Genomic DNA, 27,924 nt, shown 5'->3' with positions numbered 1-27,924 from the left:
CCATCAGCTCTCACAATAGTCTAATTGCTTGCACTGGTGAGCTGGCTTGATCTCAAGTATGTTTTGAGACTGTTTCTGTACCAATTTCCTCTGAGCGATGTTTCCCGTTTGCACCTAAAATATCAGAACTTAAATGATTGTTTGAAACTAATAATTATAAAAAAACTTAATATTGATCTAAAAAAATCATAGAGGAAGGTATTCCAAGGCCCTAAAGCTGCCTTCCTACCCTCCTCCCTCTCCATTGGGATTCCCTTCCCTGTCTGTCCCAGACCTCCCTCATAGGCCCTAAAGCTGCCCTCCTACCCTCCTCCCTCTCCATTGGGATTCCTTTCCCTGTCTGTCTGTCCCAGACCTCCCTCTTAGCTACAAAGTCAAAATGGCGGTCATGCCTTGCTTTGATGAAACGGAATTTGCATTTGAATCATTTGTCTCGTGTGGTCTCGAACACCTGCTTGGTTACGATAGCTTGACGACACTGCTGATTACCTTAACAATGGAAGAGACACTTTTAGAAAGTAACAGTCAATTTCGTAGGCAAGTAAACAAAAGGGTTCTTAGCATCGTTCGAGGATGTCTGTGTGACAATGCAAAGGCACAACCAAGGTTGACAAGTTGTTTTAACTGTCAGTCCAGTGAAAAGAAGCCTCAGCTTATAGAGATAAACGCCTTCATTGAAAAAATTGATGAACATCGCATGGTTCAATGGGATAAATGTTGTATTGGAAAGAGCTGTGAAAGGCTATTCCTGAACATTGACATAAGTTTATTTGGGTAATCTGTTATTGGTGTATTTTCAATGAATTCACGCGACTTTTCTGGTGAGCTTCTGGAAATTTCAATACTCTACACTGAGAAAGATCTTTGTCTTCGGCTTGAAAAGTGTTTAAACATGGTGATTTCGTGGACTTAACATGTCTTATCGTGGACGAGGATACAGTAACCAACATCAACAGCGTCGAGCATTGGCTAATGGCGTGAGACAAGCGCGGCCTTTTCCAGCCGATAGTAACAGCGATCTGGAAGACGATGATCATGTCAGACTGCCAGAAATTGATAGAGATATCAGGGATAGAAAACCGCAAAAGAGAGATGGTAAACCTAGCTACAATAGTCGCATTCCATTGCCAGCAAGGAGCAACGAAGGTGCAGCGAACGAGCTCACCGCAGGTGATCCCAGAAACTTCAGAACACGAAATTATAATTCATCAAATCCTGAGTTTCCTAATAATTCTGCCCCAGATCCAGTAACTAGAGATCAGCGAAAAAGTCGAGTAAATGCTGTCAAGAAAATTACTTTCTATCGAAATGGGGACAAACATTTCAAAGGCGTTGAAATGGTTGTGACTAGGCAACGCTACAGATCTTTCGAGACGATTGTAGATGACCTTTCGAAGGCAATTCCACTTCCGTACGGAGTAAGAAATGTGTTCTCGCCTGGTGGAAGTGTTATTACAGCTATCAACCAGCTAGAGGATGGAAGACATTATATCTGTTCCTCAGGAGACCAACTTATTAAAAATGTGAACTACGGCGAAAAAATGAAGGACAAGTCTCGGTCCCTCGATGTGGAGAGCTTTTCTGGAGGATCTTCGCATTCTTCCTCGAGTAGGGATTCAAAGTTTGGCGGGAATTCCGACAGAAATCCGAAACCGCGCGTGATAACTATCGTGAGTGAGCACGACAGAAACAAGAAATGCAAAATTTTGTTGAACACGAAAACGGTTAAAAGTTTTGATGATATTGTGAAGGACATTTCTGACATGTTGAAGTACTCAGTCAAGGAATTGCGCACTATGGAGGGAACAAAGGTAAGGCTTTAACTTTCGTTAAAGCGCAAGTTTAACTGATTTCCATCGAAACAAAATCATCAGTGCTAGGACAGATTTTTCGTTTCAAATTATTCTTTTCGTTCGGAATGAACTGAACCCTTGAATGATTTTAATTTTCCTATATTTTTCAGATAAAGGGTGTAGTACCTTTTCAAGATTTTTACGAAATTACCGAGAAGAGCTACGTGTAATAATTGCCCCAAAACATTGTAACAAGATCGGTCTTATTTTGTAGACAAATATTGTTAAAAGAATAAAATAGCCACCTGTCCGCTTTTATTAAATTCATCAAACTCTGTCCTAGAAGAAATTGGTAAACGGACTTAAATTGGGTAAATCAAATCAAGCTCTCTCTTATCTTGCCATAGTTTTCCAAATTATTAAAACAAATATTATTTGATGAAAGCAGTTGGTGGATCAAGAATTAAGGCAGGAAGGCTTTTTGACATTATGAAATATAGATGGCTGCCTATAATGAAACTACTTAGTTTTTAATTATTAATAGCATTTGGTTGCAATAGTTTTTATACATGTTTTTGAGAACAAGCCTTTATTGAAGTTCAGCATATGAAGTGAATTTTGCAAAATATTAACTTCTTACCCTGGAAATTTTTAATATTTTGTTTCAAAACATAATTTTTATGAGAGGGGATAATTCTCAAGAGAGTGTAACTAACTAGAAAGATATTTGCATAATAACCCTTAGGAAGAGGTGATATATATGTGCATATAAAAAAAAATTGTAATCTGTGAAATGTAGATGTGTGAAAATGAATAAACCTCAGTGGGGAAAGAATTTAACTAAGTGACTTACTTAATTTGTAATTTTGTATTTTCTTACTTCACTGCAGACAGAGCCAAATATTAAGTGTGAGTGAAACTCTCTTCAACTATTTTGATTAAAATCCAGCCATGTGATGGGCTGAGAAACACTATCTGTAAGCTCAAACATAGCAAGTTTTAGAAAACTGTTTCTCCATGCAAATCTCTTTTAGAACAGCAGTGACACACTGGGCTGTGCCTGTGCCTTCTTTGTTCTAAACAGATTTTGGCTTCACCTATGGTGCATTACTAAGCAGATTCATGGCAACATGGACTCTGTTTGTGAAATAGATTATTCTGTTTTTCAGGTGAAAAGTCTCTCACAGTTGTATCGGGATGCTGATACTTTCATTGCTAGTGGCACAGAACAAGGTTCTAAGAGAAACCTATCCAACCCATCATCTAACAGCAGTAACCATTCAGGATCTCCGCCTCAAAGAAATCGTTTGCAGAAGACTAGGAAGAAACCAAGGGAAGAATCATCTGGTATGTGGCTTTGCACCTTAATTTTGAGCCTCTTACATTTTCACACAGAGACGCTCAAAGAGGGTTGAGTTTACTGAATTCGATGGTGTTCAGTTTTGATCACAAACTGCAGTCTAGGTTCTAAGAGCATGCATACACTGGTGTGATTGGTTTTTGGTATTTAGTCTTTAAGAGCTGGTTGAAATGCATGTGAGACACTCTCAACCCTTTTTCTTCTAAGATCTTGTAGCTAATTCTTCCTTGGAGCTGTCACACATTTCCCTGTAAAGTATAGTCACAAGAATTAGGTGTTAACTAGATTAAGATTGCAGTAAATGGCTTGAACCTGGGGGTAACATGTGAAAGTGTAGTGTGATCGTCCGGGTGAGTGTAGTCCTGAGAAGGACTGTTGTCCGTGGTAGTGACTGACGTTTCGACAACCTGTGCAGAAGTCATCATCAGAGTCAAGTGCATAGTTGTTGTCAGTAGAATGTTCTTATTTCAGTTCATTTAAAATGATTGGTCAGTTTTGCCATGATGTTATCGGCTGTAAGACCGAAGTAGTGTAAGTCGGTCACGATTGGTCTGTTTTGATCCATCGTAAAGTTTGGTCATTCTGTTCGGTTCGTTTGCATTGTTTATGTCATGAATGAGTCATTTGTATGAAGCCAGTAGTAGTTGACACCTGTTTAGGGGAGTCTGTTCTAAGTTAGTAAACCAACTTTCCAGAGTCAGTCATTGAAAGTAGTCAGTGCTGTAGGTTAGGCATTGTGCAGAGTCCCAGTCAATATTGTGGTTCGTAAGTCGATGATGTTCAGCAATGGAAAGGTGATGTCAACAATGACATTGCTGAACATCATCGACTTACGAACCACAATATTGACTGGGACTCTGCGCAATGCCTAACCTACAGCACTGACTACTTTCAATGACTGACTCTGGAAAGCTGGTTTACTAAGTTAAACTTAGAATAGACTCCCTTAAACAGGTGTCAACTACTACCGGCTCCATACAAACGACTCATTCACAACATAAACATTACAAACGAATGGAACAGAATGACCCAACTTTATCGACGGATTGAAACAGACCAATCACGACCAACTTACGCCACTTGAGTCTTACAGCCAATAACATCATGGCAAAACTGACCAAACATCTTACATGAACTGAAATAAGAACGTTCCACTGACAACAACCATTCACTTGACTCTGATGACTTCCGCACAGGTTGTCGAAACATCAGTCACTACCACCGACAACAGTCCTTCTCAGGATTACACTCACCCGGACAATCACACTACACTTTCACATAGATTAAGATTATAACATCTACCTGATAAGTTTGAGTATTCTCATTACCTGTTTGCTGGATTATGTATAAAGATTATAAAGAAAAGTTAAATTTCAATCATTTTTGGGTCAGTTAAAGGGTTAAGAAGGGATGACATTTATCACTTCCTTTGCAAATGCTTTTCACTTGCTCTTTACCTTGCGAATTTCATATGTAGAAGAAATTTTCGTGTGAAATAAGAGTTAAAACCATATGAATTAAGACTGTGCCTAGAATTTACCATCTGAGTATATGCAGATAAAGCTCTATTTTTTTTTTTTTACCATTCCTAAAAACACTTGTCCATCGATGGATGAGTATTCTCATTACCTGTTTGCTGGATTATGTATAAAGATTATTAGAGAGAATTTAAATTTCAATCATTTTGGGTCAGTTAAAGGGTTAAGAAGGGATGACATTTATCACTTCCTTTGCAGATGCTTTTCACTTGCTCTTTACCTTGCGAATTTCATATGTAGAAGAAATTTTCGTGTGAAATAAGAGTTAAAACCATATGAATTAAGACTGTGCCTAGAATTTACCATCTGAGTATATGCAGATAAAGCTCTATTTTTTTTTACCATTCCTAAAAACACTTGTCCATCAATGTCGTAATTATAAAAAAAAATTCAAATAATGTGATTTTGTCTTTCCAGTAAAAAGCCAAGTTGTGACCATAAAAGTGAAAGGACGTGTGCATACCTACCATCACACATCAGATTTAGATAACTACACAATTGACGAGTCTCCAGTATCACCACCAGACTCCAAGCTGCAACTCTCATGGGTGTATCTTTTCAACACTAACTTTATTACACACATAATTCAAAAAGTTGTCACTTATTTACATTGAAGCTGTGTACAGAATAGATTATAATATACATATAGATAAATTAAATTAAATAAATAAATAAATAAGTTTAAAAGCTAAATATATATACAACTAAAATTACATACAATCATTTCTCAAACCAATAGTTTCAAGTAAAACTCCCTATCCATTCAGAATTCTTTACATGATTTGGTAAGTTAAAGAACCCACACACTCTTCAAAAAGAGTAGGGCACATAGTGCCCGGTGTTGTGGTCTATCTTTGTGTAGTGTCTAATCTAGGGTGAATTGGGGATGGAAGGTGAGATCAATACATGGACTGAAGTGGCTGCATAGTGCGCCTGATGAATTCTGACGTCCGATCTCACCTTAACTGATTTTAAAGCGCGACTGATTATCTATATAGTAGTTTGCGCTATATAAATGTTAAATTGATGTTGTTGTAAGTCATTAAAAAGCTCAGCGGCTGCATAAGAAAATGATCTACTTCCTGATTTAGATGAAATCGTATTCAAGTGAATATTACTAAGTCCCCTAGTATTATAATTATGTATATCCAAATTACAAGAAAACAAATTCAATAAGTAGGATGGACAGAAACCATTTATGCAGTGGAAAACTTGAAGACATTTGTGGAAGGTCCATCTCTTAGTTAGTGGTAACCAACCTAACTCCTTATACTTAGATAGTATAATTGTAGCAACTATACTCAGGTTTATATTATTAAGAAATGCAGTGACTGGAAAGTGGAGACTATTGTAAAGAAACAAGAGAATAATATTTCCTCCAGGGTCAAGTTGTTCAAAGGGCGTTTTAATTCATCCAACAGATAAATCACTGTCCAGGAGAGAAGTGTGAATAAAATGTACTATATGCCATCCACTGGATACAGATTTATTTGGGGCATATGGTTTTCCACCCTTTGAACAACCGGGGTCAGGAGGGAATTAAAAAAAAATAATTTGAGACCATTGAATTTAAGTAGGAGAATTCTCCTTTCCAGTGTTAATGATACTCCTGAAAAATAGATTGACAATTTACCTCTATTATCCTTGACTTTTGATTTAGATATGGATACCATGGCAAAGACAGTTACAATAATTTACACATCTTACCATCTGGAGAAATACTTTACTTTGCTGCCACAATGGTGGTCATATACAACAAGTCAACAAACACTCAGCGCCATTATACTGGACATGCTGATGATATTAAATGGTATGGAATGTGGTGCAGGTTATCCAGAAATCATTCAATCTGTAATAGGGCAGTGTAAAACAGCTACATGTGGCTGCAATTGATAGATATTATATCTCTAGAAAACTTAACACTTATGAATCCTGTGTGGTTATCAACCTCCAATAATGAAGAAAAGTTTGTCTAAAAAACACAGATTAAAGGAAAATTGAGGTAACACAGTCATCACAGTTTGGTACAGGGAGATGGTGGTTTATTTGTTAGCATGATTGATCTTTAATAAGTCAGAACAATTTTCAATTTAGTGTCAAATGAAATCAGGGATTGCTTTGGGTTTACTTTTCTTGTTGTGTGTTTGGTTTAGAAAACTGGGCCCATTTTTCAATCAATCAAATGCAAAACTGAAACCACTCACAACTTGGTCACTTGCATTTTGGGGCAGGTTAGTTTTACTTTGAGTTCTCATTGGCTCTTAAATGTGTATTCCTTTCTTCTGATTGGCTGTTGTGATTACTTTCATATTGAATTGGTTTGGCTTTACAAGAATCACTCAAAAACACTCTATTGGTGAGTTGCTAGGTTCATATGACCTTCTGAAACCATCACTGATTATAAGCATTGGTGCTCTCAAGAACAACTGGTTGATATAACTGTAAATTTCTTCTATGTAGCATGGCAGTTCATCCCAATCAGTGGTATCTTGCAACAGGACAGGCATCTGGGCTGTCAGTGGACCAAAATGAACTTGTGAGTTGTGGCACTTTTTAATTAAGTGCTAAACATAATCTGTTTCAGTAATTGTTGACAAAATGGTATTACATGTACTGTACCTACTGTACCTTATTAATTATTTATCAGTCACTAATGCTCTGTGTCGTGTTCCCGATGCCACAGACATGTGGTGTTGTGCACCGGAGTTCGCCAGTATAACCACAGTGTTGAACTTTAGACAAGTAGCAGCATCAAACTCTTTATTCACTTAAGCTGGCAGTCTTTGTACAGCACAGGCGGTAAAAACTATAGAACGGCTACATGAAGGTTCGATATAAGGAAAACCGAAAGACTACGAAACTAGAAATGATAAAAATGAGGAATATTACAAGCGTAACTTACATCTTGACTCTGGATAGAGAACTCCTAAACTCCGTTCAGCTCTGAAATGCTTTCGCTACAGTGACTCCTCGCAACTGAACTACTTGCTAATAGAAGGCGAATTTAGTTCTTACACTTTGACATAGGGGAAATAGAAATGAACAGTGCGTTATGTAGCTAGCTTCAAGCGGATATTTGCTAGTCACGGAATAGAAATCAAACAAAGCATGCTAACAAATTTAATAGAAAGTCATCGAAAGTTTCTCAGTGTCTTTGTGCTAAAAACGGAAGAGTTATATAAGTAAAAAAGATTAGAGTTCGCATCCGTAAACGTGACACTCTGATCTCCAGCAGTTGGTCAGAAATTAAATGTTAAGATGGGTTTCCCTGTCACTGAGAGGTATTATGGATATTTTAAACAACTAGCTTGATTTGTTATTTGTGGGCTTTTCCCCAACAAATGATTGTTGTAAAAGAGAGATCGAAATAAGATAAAGTTAGTAATAGTTTTGTAAAAAGTGAAATTGGCAAGAATTAAATATAAATATTAATATTTAATTTGCAGAGTCATATCAGGATCTGGGATGCTGAGACACTCATCACATTGGCTGTTCTGGCCCTTCAGGAGTACAGTTTAAGTGTTTCCTGCCTAGCATTTTCTCAACAGGTAATTTAATTTGCACTCAGACTGTTATTCTGTGAAAATGCAATCATTGCCCTACAGCCGGCAGTTAACTTGTTTTCTAAATCCTTTTTGCAAAGTACTGACAAATTAAAAACTCCCCACATCTTTGATTATGACTACTGCAGCTCAAAATCCACTCTGTGTCTGAACAACAATAACAGTCCTTTTTGCATCAGACTGTGCAATCAACTAACAAGAACTGCAGACTATCAGTGGAACTTTTGAAGTAATTGAATTTGAACATTCTCACAGCATAATAGTTATGGAAACACTTTTCAAATCTTTTGAAGTGTAGTTGTCCCATCAGTTGTTGAAGGGAATTCATTTTCCTGATCCCCACAAATGAGTTCTTGTTAATACTCATCATCTCTTTTGATATATACATACATGCATACTTTATTACCACTTCCCCAAATGTGATTTTCAGATGCAATACAATTAAGGTAAACATTAATTATACAATTAAGCTAAAAATTATATATCAGACTTAAAATAGAGCAATGACTTAAATAGCGGAGGTGCTGAGGTTACTTAAGAGGCGAGACCTAACTGAAACACATTAACCCTTTGAATGCCAAGGACGTATATATACGTCCTAAAATAGGACCCTCAGATACCGAGGACGTATATATACGTCCTCTGACAAGCATTTTGTTTCTTTTCTCGGTCGTTCAAGGTTTTTATCCGTGGTTGTTTCAAAGGACCTGGGAGTACAAAGAAGAAATGAAATCTGTTATATAAGATGTTTTTGAAAATCATTTTTATCAAATTGTTTTTTTATTATAAATGCAACCACACTGGCATAGAGGTTGTAATAACCTAGCCAATAAAAATACATATTTGATGTATTGACTATTGTAGTGCAAGATTGATTACTAAAAAGAGTTATACAATGCCAAAGGGCTCAAATTGTTGAGTAAAATTATTTTATGAAAAATCCAATATGGCCGCTGGTTGCGAGGCATGCACCTGGGTTGGCATTCAAAGGGTTAACTGATTCACAGAGTTTCAGATCGTTAGATAAGGAATTCCATAAAGTAACTGCTCTATAGAAAAAAGTCCTTTGGCCACTTGCTGTTCTGTTCTGTTTGATTTCCTAATATCCAATTATATAATGTGTAAAATACTGGCCAGGGATAAGAATATTTCACCAGTTGGCGTGGTGAATGACATTATGGAACTCAGTCTGTTGCTTACTAGTGGTTTTCAAATTGTTAACAGGATAATGGGAAACAACTGGCCTGTGTGGACTCACTAGATGATGAACATCATCTCACTGTATGGGAATGGGAAGAAAGGGTAATAACACAACAGAGCAAGGTGTGAATAGAAAATTAATCGTTGCTTGTAAATCTTGAATATTCTGGGGCACTGAAGAAAAATCAGAGTATCTGTCAGATCATTCTATAAACTAAACTACAGAAAACTTGAGACCAAGTTAGGCCATTTATTTTGTTCATATGTTACAAAACCCCCGCATGTTAAGGCAGAGTTGTGTAAAACAAGCTGATGACCTAACCCTTTGAGCCCAAAGAGTGACTAGCATCTAATTTCTCAATCTCGACAATATCAGCCCTGAATCAAACATGAAGGTTGCAAGGATAAAGGAAATGATCTCCATCTAAATATTAAGCTGTTAATAGTGTCAATCAATTAATCCTTGTCAGGACCCTAAGAAATGTTTAGAGAACAGTATGGAAAATGTGCATACTGATGTAAGGGTGTAACTTAGTATCTGCTGCAGCATTCCTAAAATTACCTTTCTTGTAATTAGGGTCAGTCTAGTGCTATTGTGGCAGTTGTCTTTGATCCTGATGACAGTAAGACTCTTGTCACTTGTGGAAAGGAGCATGTCTATTTCTGGAGACTTCACAACACAAGACTAGAGAGGAAAAGTGGTTATTTTGAGGTAAATTTATTGGTACTCGGCCAAAATGAAATTTAAATTTTTACTTTTTTTGTATAGTGAATGCAAGGTTTCTTCTAGCTTGCAACTTGTAGTCTTAAATTCTAAGATTGATTTTTAATAGGTGTGTAATTTGGCCAGGATTGGTATGCACCAGCTGCTTAAAATTCCTGAAACTCTTTACTTTGAAGAGGCTTCAAATACAAGTAGCTGCTATATTCCCAGAGATGGAAAGCTGTTAGTCCTATCTGTCTGGTTTCCATATAGCCAGTACATTCATTGACAAAAATTTCTTGCCTAAGTAGACAATGTTAAGACCCACTGACGCCAGAGTCCTGATGCTATCCCTCCTCTTAACCCCTTTGAATCCTAAGAGTGACCAGCATCTTATTTCTCTTCACAATATCACCCTGATTCACACTTGGTCACGAGAATTAACAAAATGATCAAAATTAAGAAGTTCTGGATTTTTTAGCAAATTCCCCGTGTTGGCACCTTAAGAAACATATCGAAAACAGTATAGAGACTATACATACTGATGTTAGGGTGGAAAGGATTACAGATCAGATGATTATGATCTTATGTTACTCATGAGAATATGTCAAATTGTTTATCATGTTTACCATTGCAGAAGTATGAAATTCCCCAGTTTTTTACATGCTTAGAGTTTTCACCCAATGGAGATGTCATTACTGGTGACTCTAATGGTTCTATCACAGTTTGGGGAAAAGGTAACTTCTAATTATTTAAAATAATTCGACTTGCAGTTTTTCTTTATTGTTGCTAGTCCACATGTGTAATTATAAAACAGGATTACATAAACTTTGATGTTTTCATTTCATTTGATTTTAGTATCAAAGAAGATCAAGTTTGTTGTTAGGAATGCCCATGAGGTAAGATGTGTTTCCTTAGACTAGAGAAATTAATTTTTAACTTTGATTGTTTGATTTGAAAAGAAATTCAATCCTGCCTCATGTTCATTTCAGTTGTTATGTGACTAGTACTTTACTTTCTTTCAGATCTCCCCTTATCTCTTTTTCCACTTTCCCATCCTCCTAACTTCTGCCACTCTCCATCATTCTTTCCCTACCCTCCTTTCCTCCTTCTTTTGTCATCCTTCCCTTCTCCTCATCCACCCTCCCCTCCCTTTCTTATCCACTCCCTCCATCTTCCATCTTCTCTTCCCTACCCTCCTTTCCTCCTTCTTTTGTCATGGTTCCCTTCTCCTCATTCACCCTTCCCTCCCTTTCTTATCCACTCCCTCCATCTTCCATCTTCTCTTCCCTACCCTCCTTTCCTCCTTCTTTTGTCATCCTTCCCTTCTCCTCATCCACCCTCCCCTCCCTTTCCTGTCCACCCCCTCCATCTTCCACCTTAACTTCCCTGCCATCCTTTCTCCCTTTTCCTTTCATCATTGATCCTCTTTTTCTGATCCTTCACCCTTTTCTTCCCACTTATGTGGCTTCTTTTTCTCCCTGTTTCTTTTTAAGGCATCTTTTCCTTCATTTATCCATTTGTAACAGATAAAGCAGAAAGCAAAATTACTGTCAGTACAGTAACTTGAAATGGCATTTCTTATTTCTATTCGCAGAAAAGTATTTTAAGTCTAAGGTTACTTGAAAATGGGACTTTGTTAAGTGGTGGCTTGGATGGCAGACTTGAAGCTTGGGATGCAAACAAATATTTTAACACACCACTGCAAGAAATTCAGGTGATTAAGAAATTTCCATTCCAACATGTTAGTTGTTTTTTTCACAGGAAGCCCACCATTATCAGAAGAGCATTTGTTGCTTACCCTAATTCTTCCAATGGGCGCCCCCATTTTTTTTTCCCTCAAATTTTGGATGAAAGGAAGGATCCTCGCTGGAAGGAATTAAGGTGCTCATTCAAGGAGGGCGCTTGTCAGGAAATTGTTTACCTGTACTGATACCATAATAGTTGAAGCTTAAAAAGGTATAACTTAAGTGGTAATAGAAACTGGTTTTCCTAGTATCCTTAGAATTTAAAGAAAATGAGGGGGGGAGGAGGGTGCTTGTTTGATACTATGGCTTAGGGGGTGGGCACTTATTAGAGCATGGGCCCTTTTGGGGAAACAATATATATTAATTTTTATTGATTCAATTTTGAAAAAAAAATGTGATTATTTCTTAGCTGGACAGTAATTTTGGGGGAATCTGTGCTATTGAACCATTGCATTCAGGCCATGGAGATGACATCAGTGTTCTTCTTGGAGTGACAAGCAATGATATTGTAGAGGGCTCTCTAAATTCTTCATTTCAACCAATTGTTGAGGTATGAATCAAACTGAGATGCTCTTTTAGGTAGTAATGATAACTGATTGGTTAATCCTGGAAAAAGGAAACATTGGTATCAATATGCAGAATGCATGGTCCATCAAAATTTCTTTCCTTATGCACTCTTTTTGTTTTATGAAGGAGCCTGAGTCACTTTTCAAGCTATTCTTCAGACTTATAGAATTTCATGTAACTTTTAAATAACAATCAATATATTCAACTTCTATATAACATTCACTTTTTTTGCAAATTTTATAGGGCATTAATTTTAATGTAACTGTTCTCAGGTTCCAATAAACTCTTCAACCTCCAAGATCTGATTGTTACGTAATTCTCCCCTTTTAATAGCTGCTATACATTCCCTTGTAAATTAATTACAAAAATTTGGTGTTAGATCAAGATAACAACTTCTGCCTTTAAGTTACAACTTTGAATATTCTCATCACCTGTTTGCTGGGTTATGTACGGATATTATGGGGAGAAGTTACGTGTTAATTCTTTCTGGGAGTTAAAGAGTTAATAGCAGGTTGCTTTCAAGCACCTGAAAGGACCACCCTGAGCCTTAATACCTTTGTTACCTTAATAAGGTATCTGTCTATCTGTCTGTCTGACCAATCACACCCAGCAAATATATTTGATAGACTATAATTGCAAAAGATTAAAAAAAATTATGGTTAAAGATTTCTTATTTTCAACAACTTATCCATATGGAAAACGGCTTATTAATTCATAAACAACACTTTTTATATAGTGATATAGAGTCATAAGGATGAAAATTATGGTTGAGGATTTCTTATTTTCAACAACTTATCCTCATGGAAAAGGGCTTATTAATTAATAAACAACACTTTTTATATCGTGATATAGAGTCATAAGGATGAAGTTCATGCCCTTGCAGTTCACCCTAATGAAACTCAGTTTATCAGCGCATCTCTTGATCACACAGTCTCTTTGTGGGATGCTGAAACCCATCAGATTATTTGGTCAATCAATGTGGAGGTAATTGCTTTGAATCACAGTCACTGAGCCAAGTTTAAGAGTTGGTGATTTTTTGTAGTTAGTTGTAGTCATAAGGAGTATAAAACACATGGTTGGCTATTGATTTGTGGGCTGGACTTCATATTATAGAGAGGTTGCCCTGGTTAGGTCATTGTGACATTTGTGTTCCTGGGTAGGGTACCTCACTCTTATTGCTGCTCTCCTTCTGGGACTTAAAATGGGTATTGGTAGTTTTTAGACAAAATGCTTTGTATATGTGTGAGTTCAGGGGAGAGGGGAATGATGGGAAGGGGATAGGAAACCTGTGAGGGCCTATTATCTCGTCAAGGGTGATTAACCAAACTTACTTACAATGTTCAGATTTAACCTTTTATCCTTAATTCCAACCACTTTTTTAATAGATGTTGATCTGTATCTTCTTTCTTGCAGTTTCCTGTCAAGTCAGCAGCTTTCTATTCCACGGGTGATGTGTTAGCTTTAGGAACAACTGTGGGCAGGTATGATCCAGGGTAAAATTAGATTGTTTTGGTAAGTTGTCATTTAGAAACTGCTGCATCACCAAATTTTCTATTTTTTTCAGGTGGATTGTATTGTCATGTGAATCAGGTATGCACATTGCTTCATTTCAAGATGGAACAGACCCTCTGTCTGATCTGGAATATGCTAAAGGTAGGGTTAGTTTTCACTTGGCTAAACAATTTTACAGCTTTAAGAACCTGATGTTCTCAAAGGTTTTAATTCTTTGTTTGTTTGTGTTATAGTAGAGGTGGTTTCATTTTTTAGCTTTTTACCTAGGAATAAGATTACCTTCGTTTGGTACATATTTTATCTAAGATAAAGATACATGTACCAGGTAAAATTGAATACACTATTTTTTCAGTGAAACAACATAATTATTATTTCACTCACACCTTTTGGATATGAAATGATTGTTAGAAATATGAAGTCATGGAACCTTGGTAATGATCAGGAATGATCAAGTATTCTGATAAAAGTTAATTTTTTTGCTTAATTTATTACCAGATGGAGAGCACATTGCTATTGCCTCTCAGGATGGCACTATTTCTGTTCATGCAGTCTATGATGAGGGAACAACTTACAGGAGAGTTGGCACATGTTCAGTAAGTCATGATACACAGAAGTCAAACAGATCAACAACTGACAAAGGGCTTGATGCTTGAAATGTCAGCTTTAGAAGCTCTTTACAGTTGCCTCTGTACATAATCAACTCAGTTGATTAAACCAAATTATCAGATCAACAAATGGACAGACTAAAAAAAGAGATTAGCAGACAGACCAACTGGTTTACAGACACATGGATGTCTGAGCAGAGAAAAGTTAATGTTTGAGTTATCTTTAGTTATAGTTTTACAGTTTAACTTACAGGCCAACTATGAGACTCAGATATGGATTTTGGGGCCAATACTTAGAACACCAAATAGACCACCAAATTTTAAACCACTGTGTTTGCATTAAAGAGGTGAAGTTTCTCTAACAAAACAAAAAAAAAAGAAACTGAGAAAGATATGAGAGCAGTTCGAGAAGTGGGCAAGTTGACTAAAAAGATGTTAAGAATTTAAATTTGTAGTTAGCTGTAATAAGTATTATTTTCTGAAAGCAAAGCAATATGACTTCTATTAAGGATATATAACCCTGTCATCTCTCCTCTCTCTCCCAACAGGGGCATAGTGTACCAATTATGTTTCTGGATTGGTCACTTGATGGCTGCTTTCTTCAGAGTTTGTCTGTTGATTATGAACACATTGTTTGTAAGTGAATCAAGTTTATCCATAAATAAATATACACCTTAAACATGACAGTGGCAACTATCACCGTGGTGTTTTCAAACTATTGCCATGGCAAATAAAAACTTTTTTTGTTCCTCTTCTTACCAATGCGACAGTGAATTTTGCAGTGATAGATCATCCATCTCACTGTTAGTTCTTCTTGCCTTGACAGTCCAATTTCCCTTTAAGAAAATGGTAAATGAGAGTGAAAATAATATCACTAAAGGAATATCATCTCAATTGAATATAATATTATTCAGGATAGCTAACAAAGAAACTTACCTTTCTCCAAATTGGTGAATTCATTTTCAGATCTTAAGTAAACCTGCATCTACTTTTTCAGGGGAGATTGGTGGATTTCAGAGAGAAGAATCACAAGATGTCATCCGTGACATTGACTGGTCCACAAGAAGCGTCATGTTAGGATATGATGTAGCAGGTATGAAAGGGGAAGTGGGTACTGGATGGAAAATGTGAAATTGTCTTGCTTAAGGACTAGAAGAATTTAAATCATTTTCTAAACCTTTGAGTTAGACGAGACAGATAGTCAGAATAGGAGGTCATTAGTTAAAGCAAATAAAATGTGTCAAATACAGTGCATAAATTTGGAAAGACACTTTGATAATGATATTTATCAATAATATTGTCCAGCTCACTGCCCTACAAATATGACAAAATGCTAGTATAAACCAGTAAGGGAATTGTAATATACCAAGAGCCAAGGACCGACACCTCTTTCAAGTTAAAATTTTATGAAACTCTGCACAAATGCTCGACAGATTTCTTTGGCAATTGTAAAGAACATTTTTTAATACTTTAAACATTTTGTTCTTGATAATTGTATCTTGCATCACTTACTTAATATGCAGGAGTGTGGCCTCCTCAACCAGACGATGGAAATTTAGTCAACAGTTCTGACCTGTCATGGTCACGTGACATTTTTGCTGTAGGAGATGAGTTGGGATATATCCGTCTGTTTAGATTCCCATGCAGTCAACCAGGGGTAGGTGATAAGTCATATATTTATGTTTTTGTTTTGTAACCTTAATGTTTAACTAAGATGTTGAAGACTCCTTCATGTTAAGGATAAAATCAAAGTCTAGGTCAAAATAAGACCCAGTGTGTTTCTATATGTATTGTATTACATCTGCTATATTTACTATTGACAAAAGTTACTTTTTTGTTTCTTGAAGTGGCTTCTATGGAGTTAAGGGGTGGAACCTAGGAGTAATATTCAATGATTTCATGTGATTGTCTGCCCTCAGGTAGTTCAGAAAAAAGGACTGTTTTACGGGCATTGACCAATGCTTCAATCAAGCCAATGTGTCATTTTTAATTCTAAATTCTTTCTGTAGGCTCACTATCACCAGTGGCGAGGCCATAGCTGTCCTGTCACACAAATGCTTTTCCTATCATCAGACACCTACCTGATAACAACTGGCAGTCGTGATTTCTGCATTCTTCAGTGGTCAGTAGAGGGAAAGCTTCCTGCTTTTCAGGAGGAGGAGGAGGAGTATCACATGAAAAATGACATGGTCCAGACTAGTGGGCATCCAAAGGGAAAGCAGAGACTTTCAGAAAATGAGAGTTACCATTCTGATTATAGTGCTGAGGAGCAAGAAAACAATGACTATAATGAATTTTCTAAAAATGCAGCAAGAGGCAAACAAGTGACTAGGCGACAACAGCCCTCTGAAGACAGATATGCCAATGAAGAACCTCCCAATCAAAGACATCCAACAAGGAAGATGCATCTCAATCATCCAATGGATGACCCTAAACCTGGGGGAAGAAGTCCTCGACGCAATTTCCCAACCCAGAACACCAGATCACAGCAAGGATCATATGCAGAGAAGATGACAAAAAATAAAGGTGGTAGTAACGCAAAGTGGAACCATCAATCTTCTGATTATCCTGGGGAAGAGTCTGCAGACATGGATCAGTATTCTGATGAGGAAAGCCCAAGACAGCATCAAGGACATGGTGGTAGGCGTGGGGGTAGAAGCCGCCATCCAATGGCAAGAGGACAGGATACAGATTGGGATAGGAGGCAGCGAAGGTAGCAGCGGGGCAAGAGTAATAAGACTAAGACTAAAACTAAAAGTTTTTTGTTTTTTTTCTCAACCATGGGTGAGACTAGCTCTGGGTCAAAATATGGCACTGCTATCTTCAGACACTGGGTGCACATCACAGCCAAGCTCCCAAGGAAGAGGGCGTAACCACCAAACTGCTTATCCTTCATGTTCACAAATCACATATGATTGACAAGGAATTCTACAGCCAATGCATTTGACCAGCTCCCCATGAACACAGTTTGTGTCTGCAGACATGGATCAGTATTCTGATGAGGAATCCCCAAGACAGCATCAAGGACATGGCGGTAGGCATAGGGGTAGAAGCCGCCATCCAATGGCAAGAGGACAGGATACAGATTGGGATAGGAGGCAGCAAAGGTAGCAGCGGGGCAAGTGTAATAAGACTAAGACTAAAACTTTTTTGTATTACTGAAATTGGGAATAGAGTCAGAGATTAGGTAGTGTGAGTACTAATTGAAAGAACCAAGGGGAAACTGTTTTCTCTAAACCTGACTTAACTTTTAGCATGTTTTTCTCCAAAAGAAAAACAAACAAAAAACCAGACCAAAAAAAGCAAAGAGCAAATTGCTGAGCACTGTTTTTCTATTGAATTGCTTGCTACATGCCAGATTTAGAGAGGGGGGGGGGAATGTACAGAAACTTACTGTTGAGTAGAGTTTTTTACTAAGCCTCTTTAAAGGAAAAACTATTGTGAGGTAAGCTATATTTATTTAGGATGACTCTGAAACATAAAAGATAAGTTACCCATATTTATTTATCAATGTAACTTAGGTATATTTAATTTTATGCTATGATTGTGTTTAGTCTTGCAAGGTATTTATCCAACTTTTTGTAGCATGCTCATTTGAATTGATCACGTGCTGCAGAATTTGTTCTCTTTGCATGGCAGGGTTCGTACACTTTTGACCTGTTAAAATTCCATGACTTTCCATGACTTTTTCCATGACCTTTTGAAAGATTCCATGACTAGAATGCAGTGTGAAAGAATGTTTGCAAACATTCTCACAATGCGTGCTTCTGTTTATTTCTAATGAAATTAAATCTGATTTTTGGACTCGTCAGTTAACTTTTCAACTTTGGGTCTTATTGCCTTTCACTCATAGAGAGCATAATTATTGATTTTCCATGACTTTCCATCACCCACACGTAAATTGCATGACTTTCCAGGCCTGGAAAATGAAATTTTGAAATTCCATGACTTTCCAGGTTTTCCATGACCTGTACGAACCCTGCATGGTAAGGACTCTCTTGATATCTGACAAATGTGTCATTACTGGAGGTTATGGAATACACACAGCTTCTTCAAGAGCTTTACAAGGCACAAAATATATTAAAAATTTATTAATTACAAATTGATTTTGAGAATTAATGAGTTAAATAGTCGTTAGCAATTGGTCTGGTTAGTTTTTTTTTTTATATATATATAGATATTCATTGTAGATTCATCCCTGATAGGAATGGAAATAGTTTGATGGAAAGGGTTAATAGAATTATTAGTTAAAAAATGCAATAATAAGTAATAACACCAGACAAACAGAGAATTCCCATAGGTCAGTGTAAGCAGTATCAATTGCAAATAAACTTCTATTTAATATTTCATCAAAATTAACAGATTGCACAATAAAGTAAAAAACATAAGAAAGGTTTATGATTGTGTACCATAATAATGCACAAAGCCAAAGAAATTTTCAGATGTTCATACTGAGCATACTGCAAGGACATTTTAATTTCAACAGACCACACAGTTCAATGAACATGAAATGAAAATTTGACTGGTAGCTTTTATTATACAATTCTTACAAGTTTTACTTTTCATTTCCTTTTAAAAACTGAATAACAGGATGTGAAAACAACAAGTTCCTCAAAATAATCATTAATAATACATCCTAATAAATAATTCTATGTCCATCCAAGCGAATCTTCATTGCTATTAGTTTAAGAGTCACAACATTTTCAAAACATCCAATTTCTCAAGTTAACATGTCATTCCAGCCCCAATCATTGCTTTTCAAAATTTAATATCCCCTCTGATCAATAAATAATTAAAAATTGGACTGTCAAAAAATCTTCACCAAGAATATGATTGGTATAAAAAACCATTCTATTTGAGTCAAACACTGCAATGAACATCATTTGATAATTATATTTCATGAGTAATGAAATTGCTGCATTAAAGATAAACTTCCATTTGTCATTGTATACACATTGACAATCTTCTGATTGTTCGACCACAGTCTAAACTGAATGGCAGAGAATACCGCAATAGCTGACAAGAAGAATGCCAAAACAGCTCTCCATGGACGTGCACCAGCACGCTGTTCCAGAAGAAACTGCATAACTTTATCCCAGCAATCTTCCTGCTCTGACCTCCTCTGACGACTAACTTGGCGAACCAAGCGATTCCACAAATAATCAACATCAACATTTCCAAGAGAGATGATTGGCAGCATTAAGAAGAAGAGTAACAGAAGTGAATGCAAATATTGAAAAAAAGGCAATGGATTGGTCTTTACAATCCACACATGTAACTCAAGAAAAAGACAGACTGTGCATAGAATTAGGTTCAGTGCAATCCAACCTGAGGAAAATTCACGGAATTTGTGGAAGGCATCAAATGCTTCAGCCAAACGAGCTCGACACAAATCAATGTTGTTGATGTTTTCACGCAGAAACTTTGTTACCAATTTGATTTCTGACTCATAGCTGCAACGTAGAAGGTACACTAAGTAGCAAAATCCACCAAAGTTAATGTAGCCTTCTACAATGACAAAAAAGTGAAGAGGAACCAAAGTCGTTAGACTAGAAAGTGTTTCATTAGCAACCATGGGTGAGACCAGCTCTGGGTCAAAATATGGCGCTGCTATCTTCAGACACTGGGTGCACATCACAGCCAAGCTCCCAAGGAAGAGGGCGTAACCAGCAAACTGCTTATCCTTCATGTTCACAAATCGCATACGATGGACAAGGAATTCTACAGCCAATGCATTTGACCAGCTTCCCATGAACATAGTTGGCCATGTGGTGTGCACAACAGAAATGAGACAAGTGAATGGACCAACATAGAGCAACAGCTTCATTCCAATCCAGGCAAGCACATGAACAATATCACAGCCAGAATTTGCATAGCTTGTTATCAATAGCACAATGTTAGCTAATGTTATACCAGTTATGAGCAGGAGCCACACCAATGACAGAAAGCCACTTCCACAGTGGTTCAGAAAGGATGAGCCAATTTCATGATCAGTGATAACAGTTGGCACACCTTTGTAATCCCATGTCAAGCTGTCACATACTTTACACTGATTATCTGTGTAGTAGAATGCAGTGTGCTTCTTTGACTTTATGCATCTGTTGCATAGTTTGGAGCAAACCAGAAAACCTAAAGAAAGAAAAATAAATCAGATGTAACACAGTATCAAAATGAACATGGAGCCCATGACATGACTGACAAGGCTCTCTGTTGTATTCAGAGCACCCAGGAATGGTTAATTTATGTGTTTACTAAAGTGTACACCCATGTTGATATATTAACCCTTTAAACTCCCAAATATGATCAATGATTACTAGTAACATCTCCACTTATCTCTACATTATTCTGAAAACAAAGTGATAACAATAGAAATATTTAATGTTTGAAGGACACTATCTTGATGTAACATTACATTCTCTCAACTACTTTCCAGCATATTATTGGAGGTAGTAGGAGAACTGCTAGTCAGATGACACCAAACAGGTACAGGAAACAGAATAACAGCTGTTTTTTAAGAAACAGGACACATGAAAGTTTAGTTTGAAGGAATTACTTTTCTTGAAGTGTACTTTGATCCTATGACACTTATCAGGAAATGCCTTGGGTATTTTACACCAAATATCTGAGAACAGAGGAACTTAACAAAAAAAAATTTTGAGGAATATGTTTAAATATCGGCATTAAAAACAGGAAACTGTACTACAGTTATGCTTTTACCAGAATGATAAAGCCCTAATGTCTTGAAGTAGAACCACAAGAGGATCGGCCATCTTTCACCCACTTCAGCTGCTCTTAAAATGGGAACATTCACAGACTCACTGCTACCACGGTGAATGTTCAGTGCGCTGGACATCTAAACGATAGAAAATAAGTTGGAAAAAGATCAACAAATAAAACAAACGCACTTCAGGACTTAAGAAAAGTTTTGAAATACCCTATACCACTGAAAATGAGATGTGAAAATTGTCGTTGGGTTAAAAAAAAAAATTTCAACCAGATTCCAGATTCCCTCTATTTTGCTCAAGAAACCATCCAACCAACTTACTATTATTAGAACCCTTTCCTTTTTTTGAACAAATTTAAAATCCAATCATTTCCCTATTTTCAGAACATTGTCTCCCAATTTCCGGTACATATTTAGAGCAGTGATCATGAGCATTTCCTGTCCCAAATTAACAATCTCAAATTAACAGTCGTCCACTCAAGTAGATGCACTTGGCTCAAATTGACTAGTTTTATGGTTTGTAAAAAAATTGTTGCTTTGAAGAGACAAAATACTGGATTCAACTTCGCGCCGAAGAATCCCTTTGACATTGTTCTAGAAGTTCGAAACCGCCCCCATACTTCGCATATGCACACGAAAACCGTGATTTCATGAGATCAAAAATCGCAAAGGCCTTTAAATTTTGCTGTATTGAAATGTAATGAAATTAGATCTTATGCCTCGTTTCCAATTTTTCGCGCAACACTCTGAGCAAAATTATTCAGTTTTTTTTTGTGCACTCCATTACGCAACGAAGCAACCTGAATATTACGTGACATGGCGTAATGTTTATTTCTCGTGACATTTGTAGAAATATGAAATACGAAAGATTGCCAGCACCAACAAGGCTGAAGATAACAGGCATTTAATAATAAATGAGTGTCGTTTCCTATAACGATCCTCAATCACTGCATTCAGCTTAGGAGACCTCAAGTCGTAAGGGTTAAATGTTTCGTCGAGACCTGTAAATTTGAAAAATAACAACTAACCTTTTTATCGGAATTCGCTGCTCCACTCCATTCCGCCGAGGAAGACGTGTAGAAGGTCGTTTTATTTCGCATATTGCGACCAGAGGGGTTTACTGCAAAGCAGAGAGGCAGATCACTCGGAAAGGCAAGACAAAAGATGGACAGTTCCCTTGGTTCTAGTCTCGTTACATAACATAACAACAACAAATAGATATTCGTTTTCCCATGAGAAAACAGTAGTCGATCAGAATGACAAATGATGTGAATTTACTGATTGCGCCCGAGTAGATCGTCGATTTCTTAAAAACTTAATTGACGAGAATAAAAAGAGCTTCAGTTTTCTCTTTTCACTGCAAAAGTTTTGAAATGGAGAAAAATTGACCTATGAAGCTTGAGGGCTTGCAAGTCATTGCAACACAGTCAAAGTTGCTGCTTTGAAGCTTTGATTCGCGTCATGACAAATTCTAGAACCGTTCAAAAACCCATCAAAGATCGTTTAGGGCACGTTCGCTGATTTCCACTTAAACAAAGAGATCTGTCCAACTTTCTTTCCACATCCCATCCCATGAAATAAAATGTTCATAAGCAGCAAAAATAAATTCACATTTTCCCAGGATAACTTACCAGATCTTCACTCAATTTTCTATGTCAGCCGGAGAAATCCATGTTTGAAGCTCACATCGCATGTCTGCTTAGGTCAGAGTTCAAAGATATGTCATCGCTTTTTTTTTACACCGTCACGGACACCGTCATGTGAAAGTTAGGTTCCAAAGGAGGCCGGATAAGGAACGATAACAGAATCAAAACTAACACCTGAAGATATAAAATTATGACGTACATTCTCACCTGGGCGCGATATTCAAACGAGTTCATGATCGTTTACCTCCACGCGTCCGCGCGTAAACTCGCATTATACCCGCGCGCCATTCGCGCATACTAGGGCCATACCCACAAACCCTAGCGGTATTTAGTTTACACGGCATTTCGGTTACAGATTCGAACGATCCTAACAAAATTTGTACCGATCTGTCGCTACGACAAACGTGATATCATGATCAAAGTCATAACATCGGTCGTCTGCGCCTTTGCAGCGATCTTGATGATAATTTTGAGCTTAGCCACGACCTACTGGCTGCAGTGGGTGATAGTTTCTCACAACAGAAACATCACTCATTACCGAGGTTTGTTCAGGCATTGCTGGGAATCCAGGGACAACGTTACAGACGAACTCATCAGCGCGGAGTCTGATTGTTCCAGTGACAAGCACACGCTCAAGGATGTACTGGAATCAGGTGAGCAGTTAATTTGGTAACCTTTGAAAATGGTTAGTAGAGGGAAGTAGGCGTAGTACAGGAACTTTCTAGTCACTTTTTTTTTACTCCATAACCGAATCTAAGATTTGAAAGGAGCAGCGCTCGACGTAACTACCTGTCAGTGACGATTTCTTTCTTTTGACTTGTGCGAGATAGACTGCGAAAAGTTTTTAATCATTGTAACTAGTGAACCATTGCGTTGTAATTTTTAAAATCATACGTAAAATATTTTTATGCGTGAAGTGAAGCGAGCATAAATGAAAGCATGCATGTTAATCAAGCAGAACGCTACGTACAGATTCCTTTCAAATTTTAATCGGCACACCCTGTGATTTCGTTCTCGGGAAAGCGCAGCTCTGAGGGAACACACGTTAATACTAAACAATGATCAAAGTCATAACAAGCTTTGTGAGCTGTTTAGCGGCAATTCTGTTAGGAATTTTGGCACTAGCCACCGACTTTTGGCTAGTGTGGTGGAAAGAAGCAAAGGAAATCGGAGGTGTACAATATCATCATGAAGGCTTGTTTCAAACTTGTTCTGAAACCTCGATCAATAGCACTGTAGTTGCTGCCGATAGCTGCACAACATTACATGATTTGGGAAGACCAGGTAGATCATTTTCGGATTTGTTTCTAAATAGTATATCGAAGATAAAATATTTGCGTGTCTTGTGTACATTTGTGTTCCTTACTAGTATCTGGCTGACTGATAGGGCAGTAAGTTTGCTCATAGTCTCCCTACATGATAAATCTTTCTATAACATCAAAGTAACTTTACAGTGTAACTTCTGTCAGTAACTAATTCTGTTAACTCGGAGTTAAATAGATCGATGTCAGCAAGAAACTTGATAGTTTCGAATAATTATTCTAATTATGAACAGTTCTTATACATATTTTAAAGGTTGTGAATCTTTATGAGAATATTTGTTGTTCATAGAAACTTTTGTGTTTCAGATTTTAGTCTTATTTCATGAACTACCAGTAAATTATTGTGAAAAGTTTGAAAACAACATACTGAATATTCTCTTCTCTTAGAATACAAGCATGTTCTGGAATTTTCTACGAAATAGCAGTGATTCTCATCAATAATAAACAATCAAAAAGTGCATTAGATATGATTTGCAACTGTTGCTTTTTCACTGTGCAGTGTGTTAGGACCTCTGAGTCAATGTTACTAAATCAATCAAGTTTCAATTGACCACTAACACTATTGGAAGGGTGAAGCCTCTGTGTAAAGACAGAACAGCTTGTAACTGCGTGGTTATATATTTACAGGTTCCTGGTGTGATTTAAAGAAATCTTGAATAACAGCATAATCCAATATGAGACCAATTTTATGTGGTTTATGCGTAACATGCTTGTCATTTAGTAACTAGTCCACAATTTTTATTTGATTGTACAATTGTACACTGTACTTTGTTGTTCTCCTACAGAAGCAAATACTCTTACTTTGATTTGCTGTTTACAACAGAATTAATGCAGTATGTAACAGTGTGTAATTTTCAGGTTGATTTTTTGCCTCAAATAATTACTGGTGGCAGTGCCTATACGGTAACAAACAGAAACATGACTGTGTTAGCAGAACACTGCCACAGCCTAAAACTAAGAAAAAATTACCTCAATTAATGATGTCCCAACAAAGAATATCCAGGCATGAACATAAACAATGATAGTTTCCAGCATTACATGACCCATTTTAAACAAGTGCCGTGGTTTACAATAAGAAATGCGCTGATGTTTGTTCAGAAACCTTAGCTATTCCAAGAAACAAACAGATTAAGGAGACTGAAGCTTGAGGACAACTGACTACTGACAAATATTCATGCAGATAATTGATGATATGCAAGGGAAAAAATTCAAGCTTAAATTTTCCTTCTTTTTGAAGCTCATCAGACTAGCTGATGTGTACATCGTTCTGGAAACATTGTCCTGCCTCATTGAACAGAATATTTACCAATGTTTTCCTGTCTAAAATATTCACTGCCAGTGGTGTTGACTTTTAGGGCTCTCTCTTCAGACAAGTTTTTATCTTTTTTTATTAACAATCATTTTATCAATTTTGTGGTTATGTATAATAAATTTGTCCTGAGTATGATTGTAGGCAGAGCAGAGTTCAAAATCAGCACATTTATTTACTCCACACCACTGCCATGTCCCTCCTTATTTAAGCTTTGATGTTCATGGTTATCTACAGGATGGGACAAAAATAAATGCTGGTCTCTCTCTCTCTAATTGAATGAAAATGTTTTGAGTACTTATAGATATTGTTTTTTTTTTTTTTTTTCAGACTGGAATGGAGCAGTGATTGCCTTGATGTTTCTGGCCCTCGTCTGCCATTTAATTGCCTTTATCATAGCCATTGTGGCAGCAATACGAAAGGGACATCCTTTTCCATCCTTTACTGTAGGCGGATTCTTCTGTGCAGCAGGTATGTACAACATAATAGCTGTTGAGTCTTGTTATTAACCTTCATGAGGAAAAGGCACCTGAAAAACTTGGATTTGATTTTTGTTTTAAACAATCTCCTCTCTGTTTTTCTATGTAGCTATTCTTGTGGTTATCGCTTTGCTGGTCTTCACATTTTTTAACTGGAAGGATGATGTGTTCTTCAGCTGGTCATATGGCGGAGGATGGTCTACAGTGGCATTGTCCATTATAGCATTTGTGTTAATTATGGCAGATCGCTGAGGAATTGCAGAGCCCAACTGACAAATCAAACAGAAAGTAGACTTCAACACCAGATTGTTCCAGTTGGACATAACTAGCATTATGGCCTCAAAGTCAAGAATGGCATTTGAACATTTTGTAACTTAAGTGTGTAAAAATTTTATGTGGATTTGTTGCTGGGCTCAAAGTATTCTACAGTGCACCTTTAATCCTTGTATGTCATAACAATCAACATCTCAAAAAAACTTGATTTCTAAAGGATCCTCATCTGAATGAAATAATGATGTTGACAACAAAATCAAAAATTATTATGCTTGAAAACGTTATCATCAAGGGTTAAATATGTTCAACAAATTACCAGGATTTCTCTTGTTAAAAGTGCTTTTTGCTTTTTTTCCCTGTAGTTTAGTTTTTCTATGACAGCGACACAATTTTCTTCTCCAAATGGAATAAAATTTAAACCAAGCAAAGTTTACAAAGTCACAACACTGATGGTTACAGTTTTTTTGTTTCTATTTATTGGCTTTAGTTAATGTATTTTTTATTAGATTAGAAAGTAGAATTTAAAAATGTATAAGGTTAAAATTATGGAATGAGTCCATAACATTTCAAGTGAGATAAATATCATTGCATAGCCTGGCATCTGATGTAACTTTTACTAAATTGTGGATGTAAAAAGTTTTTTCACCTTTTGAGACATTTTTTGTTACCCAGTATGCATAGCAATGCATGCTAAGTATTTATACTGAGACACAATTTTGTACATAATTAGGATTGTTTTGTTCTGTTTTGCCTTGTTTTTCATTGCAAATGCAAATTTATTGATTGCTTCCCTTTGAAAAAATACCCTAATTAACCTTGACAACCTTGTGTTTCAAGAACATGTTTATTGGTTATTTTGGGTATTTTTAGAAATATGTTTCCTCCACCTTAGGAATGCTAGGAAAATTTAAATATATTCGACAAAGCAAAGTGTGTTTCCTTGTGTTTTGACTGAGTAGAATATTTCATAGTGTGGCACTGAGTTGAATTTCCCAGTTAAGGACCCTAAAAAACATTTCTTTATTCTTTAAAGGTTGTTTGATAGATCAATACCATCACTATTGTTATACATTAGACTTGTTCAAGAGCATTCAATCACTACACAATAATGTGTGTAGCTGAGATGATAGAAGCAGTATCAGCATTTATCATGTTGAGTTCAAAGTCTGCCTAGCTTCCAAGCCTCTTATCCACGAAGTGTTCTCATGGCAGCACATTATGAAACAGTTATTAAATTCTTGTGTTTATGTTATCTGCCTCAGCCTTCGGCTTTAGCAGATTCATACGCGGAATGCAAATTTGGTGTCCAGTTTGAATTGCCATTATTCTGGACTTACTAGCCTTGTCTTCACATGGAAACACAAAAGGATTTTTACATGTGTGAGAGGCTAGTGAGTCCAGAACAATGGCAACTCAAATTGGTCGCCATATTTGTATTCGGTGAATATATCCTTAGCATTTAACTCAGACCTTATCTTGATAATTCATGATGTCATGCACAACCTGGACTCAAGGGTCATTCCTTAACTTGAGGAATTACCATAGCAACACCACATCCTCTTGAAAAGTCAGCTGAATGTAC

General features: G+C 36.8%; 3 protein-coding genes across 5 annotated transcripts; 2 read left to right on the top strand and 1 right to left on the bottom strand.

Annotated features, from left to right (window-relative positions):
• The first annotated feature begins 775 nt into the window (after positions 1–775).
• LOC111338740 (77 kDa echinoderm microtubule-associated protein) lies at positions 776–17,458 on the top strand. Its single transcript, XM_022945261.2, has 20 exons — positions 776–1,811; positions 2,963–3,140; positions 5,109–5,241; positions 6,352–6,501; positions 7,152–7,227; positions 8,138–8,239; positions 9,479–9,577; positions 10,032–10,166; positions 10,795–10,894; positions 11,016–11,056; positions 11,755–11,874; positions 12,315–12,455; positions 13,325–13,456; positions 13,886–13,953; positions 14,037–14,125; positions 14,480–14,577; positions 15,138–15,225; positions 15,587–15,682; positions 16,113–16,246; positions 16,599–17,458. Exons 1-20 carry the CDS (start codon positions 915–917, stop codon positions 17,304–17,306), a joined length of 3,585 nt encoding a protein of 1,194 aa, XP_022800996.2. The 5' UTR covers positions 776–914; the 3' UTR covers positions 17,307–17,458.
• Positions 17,459–19,100: 1,642 nt separating this feature from the next.
• LOC111338741 (uncharacterized) lies at positions 19,101–23,085 on the bottom strand. Of its 2 annotated transcripts, XM_022945262.2 has the most exons (4): positions 22,945–23,085; positions 22,342–22,433; positions 21,307–21,442; positions 19,101–20,718 (listed from the first exon to the last, which is right to left on the bottom strand). In XM_022945262.2, the coding sequence occupies exons 2-4, from the start codon at positions 22,411–22,413 to the stop codon at positions 19,487–19,489; spliced, it is 1,440 nt and encodes a 479-aa protein (XP_022800997.2). In that variant the 5' UTR covers positions 22,414–22,433; positions 22,945–23,085; the 3' UTR covers positions 19,101–19,486. The 2 variants fall into 2 exon arrangements, with proteins under 2 accessions (XP_022800997.2, XP_088586412.1); XM_088730286.1 differs by lacking the exon at positions 22,945–23,085 and having other exon boundaries at positions 22,342–22,562.
• Positions 23,086–23,282: 197 nt separating this feature from the next.
• On the top strand, positions 23,283–26,534 carry LOC111338742 (claudin domain-containing protein 2). Of its 2 annotated transcripts, none has more exons than XM_022945263.2 (3): positions 23,283–23,612; positions 25,921–26,061; positions 26,179–26,534. In XM_022945263.2, exons 1-3 carry the CDS (start codon positions 23,372–23,374, stop codon positions 26,319–26,321), a joined length of 525 nt encoding a protein of 174 aa, XP_022800998.2. In that variant the 5' UTR covers positions 23,283–23,371; the 3' UTR covers positions 26,322–26,534. The 2 variants fall into 2 exon arrangements, with proteins under 2 accessions (XP_022800998.2, XP_022800999.2); XM_022945264.2 differs by lacking the exon at positions 23,283–23,612 and adding an exon at positions 23,917–24,243.
• Positions 26,535–27,924: the final 1,390 nt, after the last annotated feature.

This window comes from Stylophora pistillata, chromosome 8 (genome assembly GCF_964205215.1).
Source record: "Stylophora pistillata chromosome 8, jaStyPist1.2, whole genome shotgun sequence".
Lineage (NCBI taxonomy): Eukaryota > Metazoa > Cnidaria > Anthozoa > Scleractinia > Pocilloporidae > Stylophora > Stylophora pistillata.
This window is presented reverse-complemented; position numbering and strand designations above follow the sequence as displayed.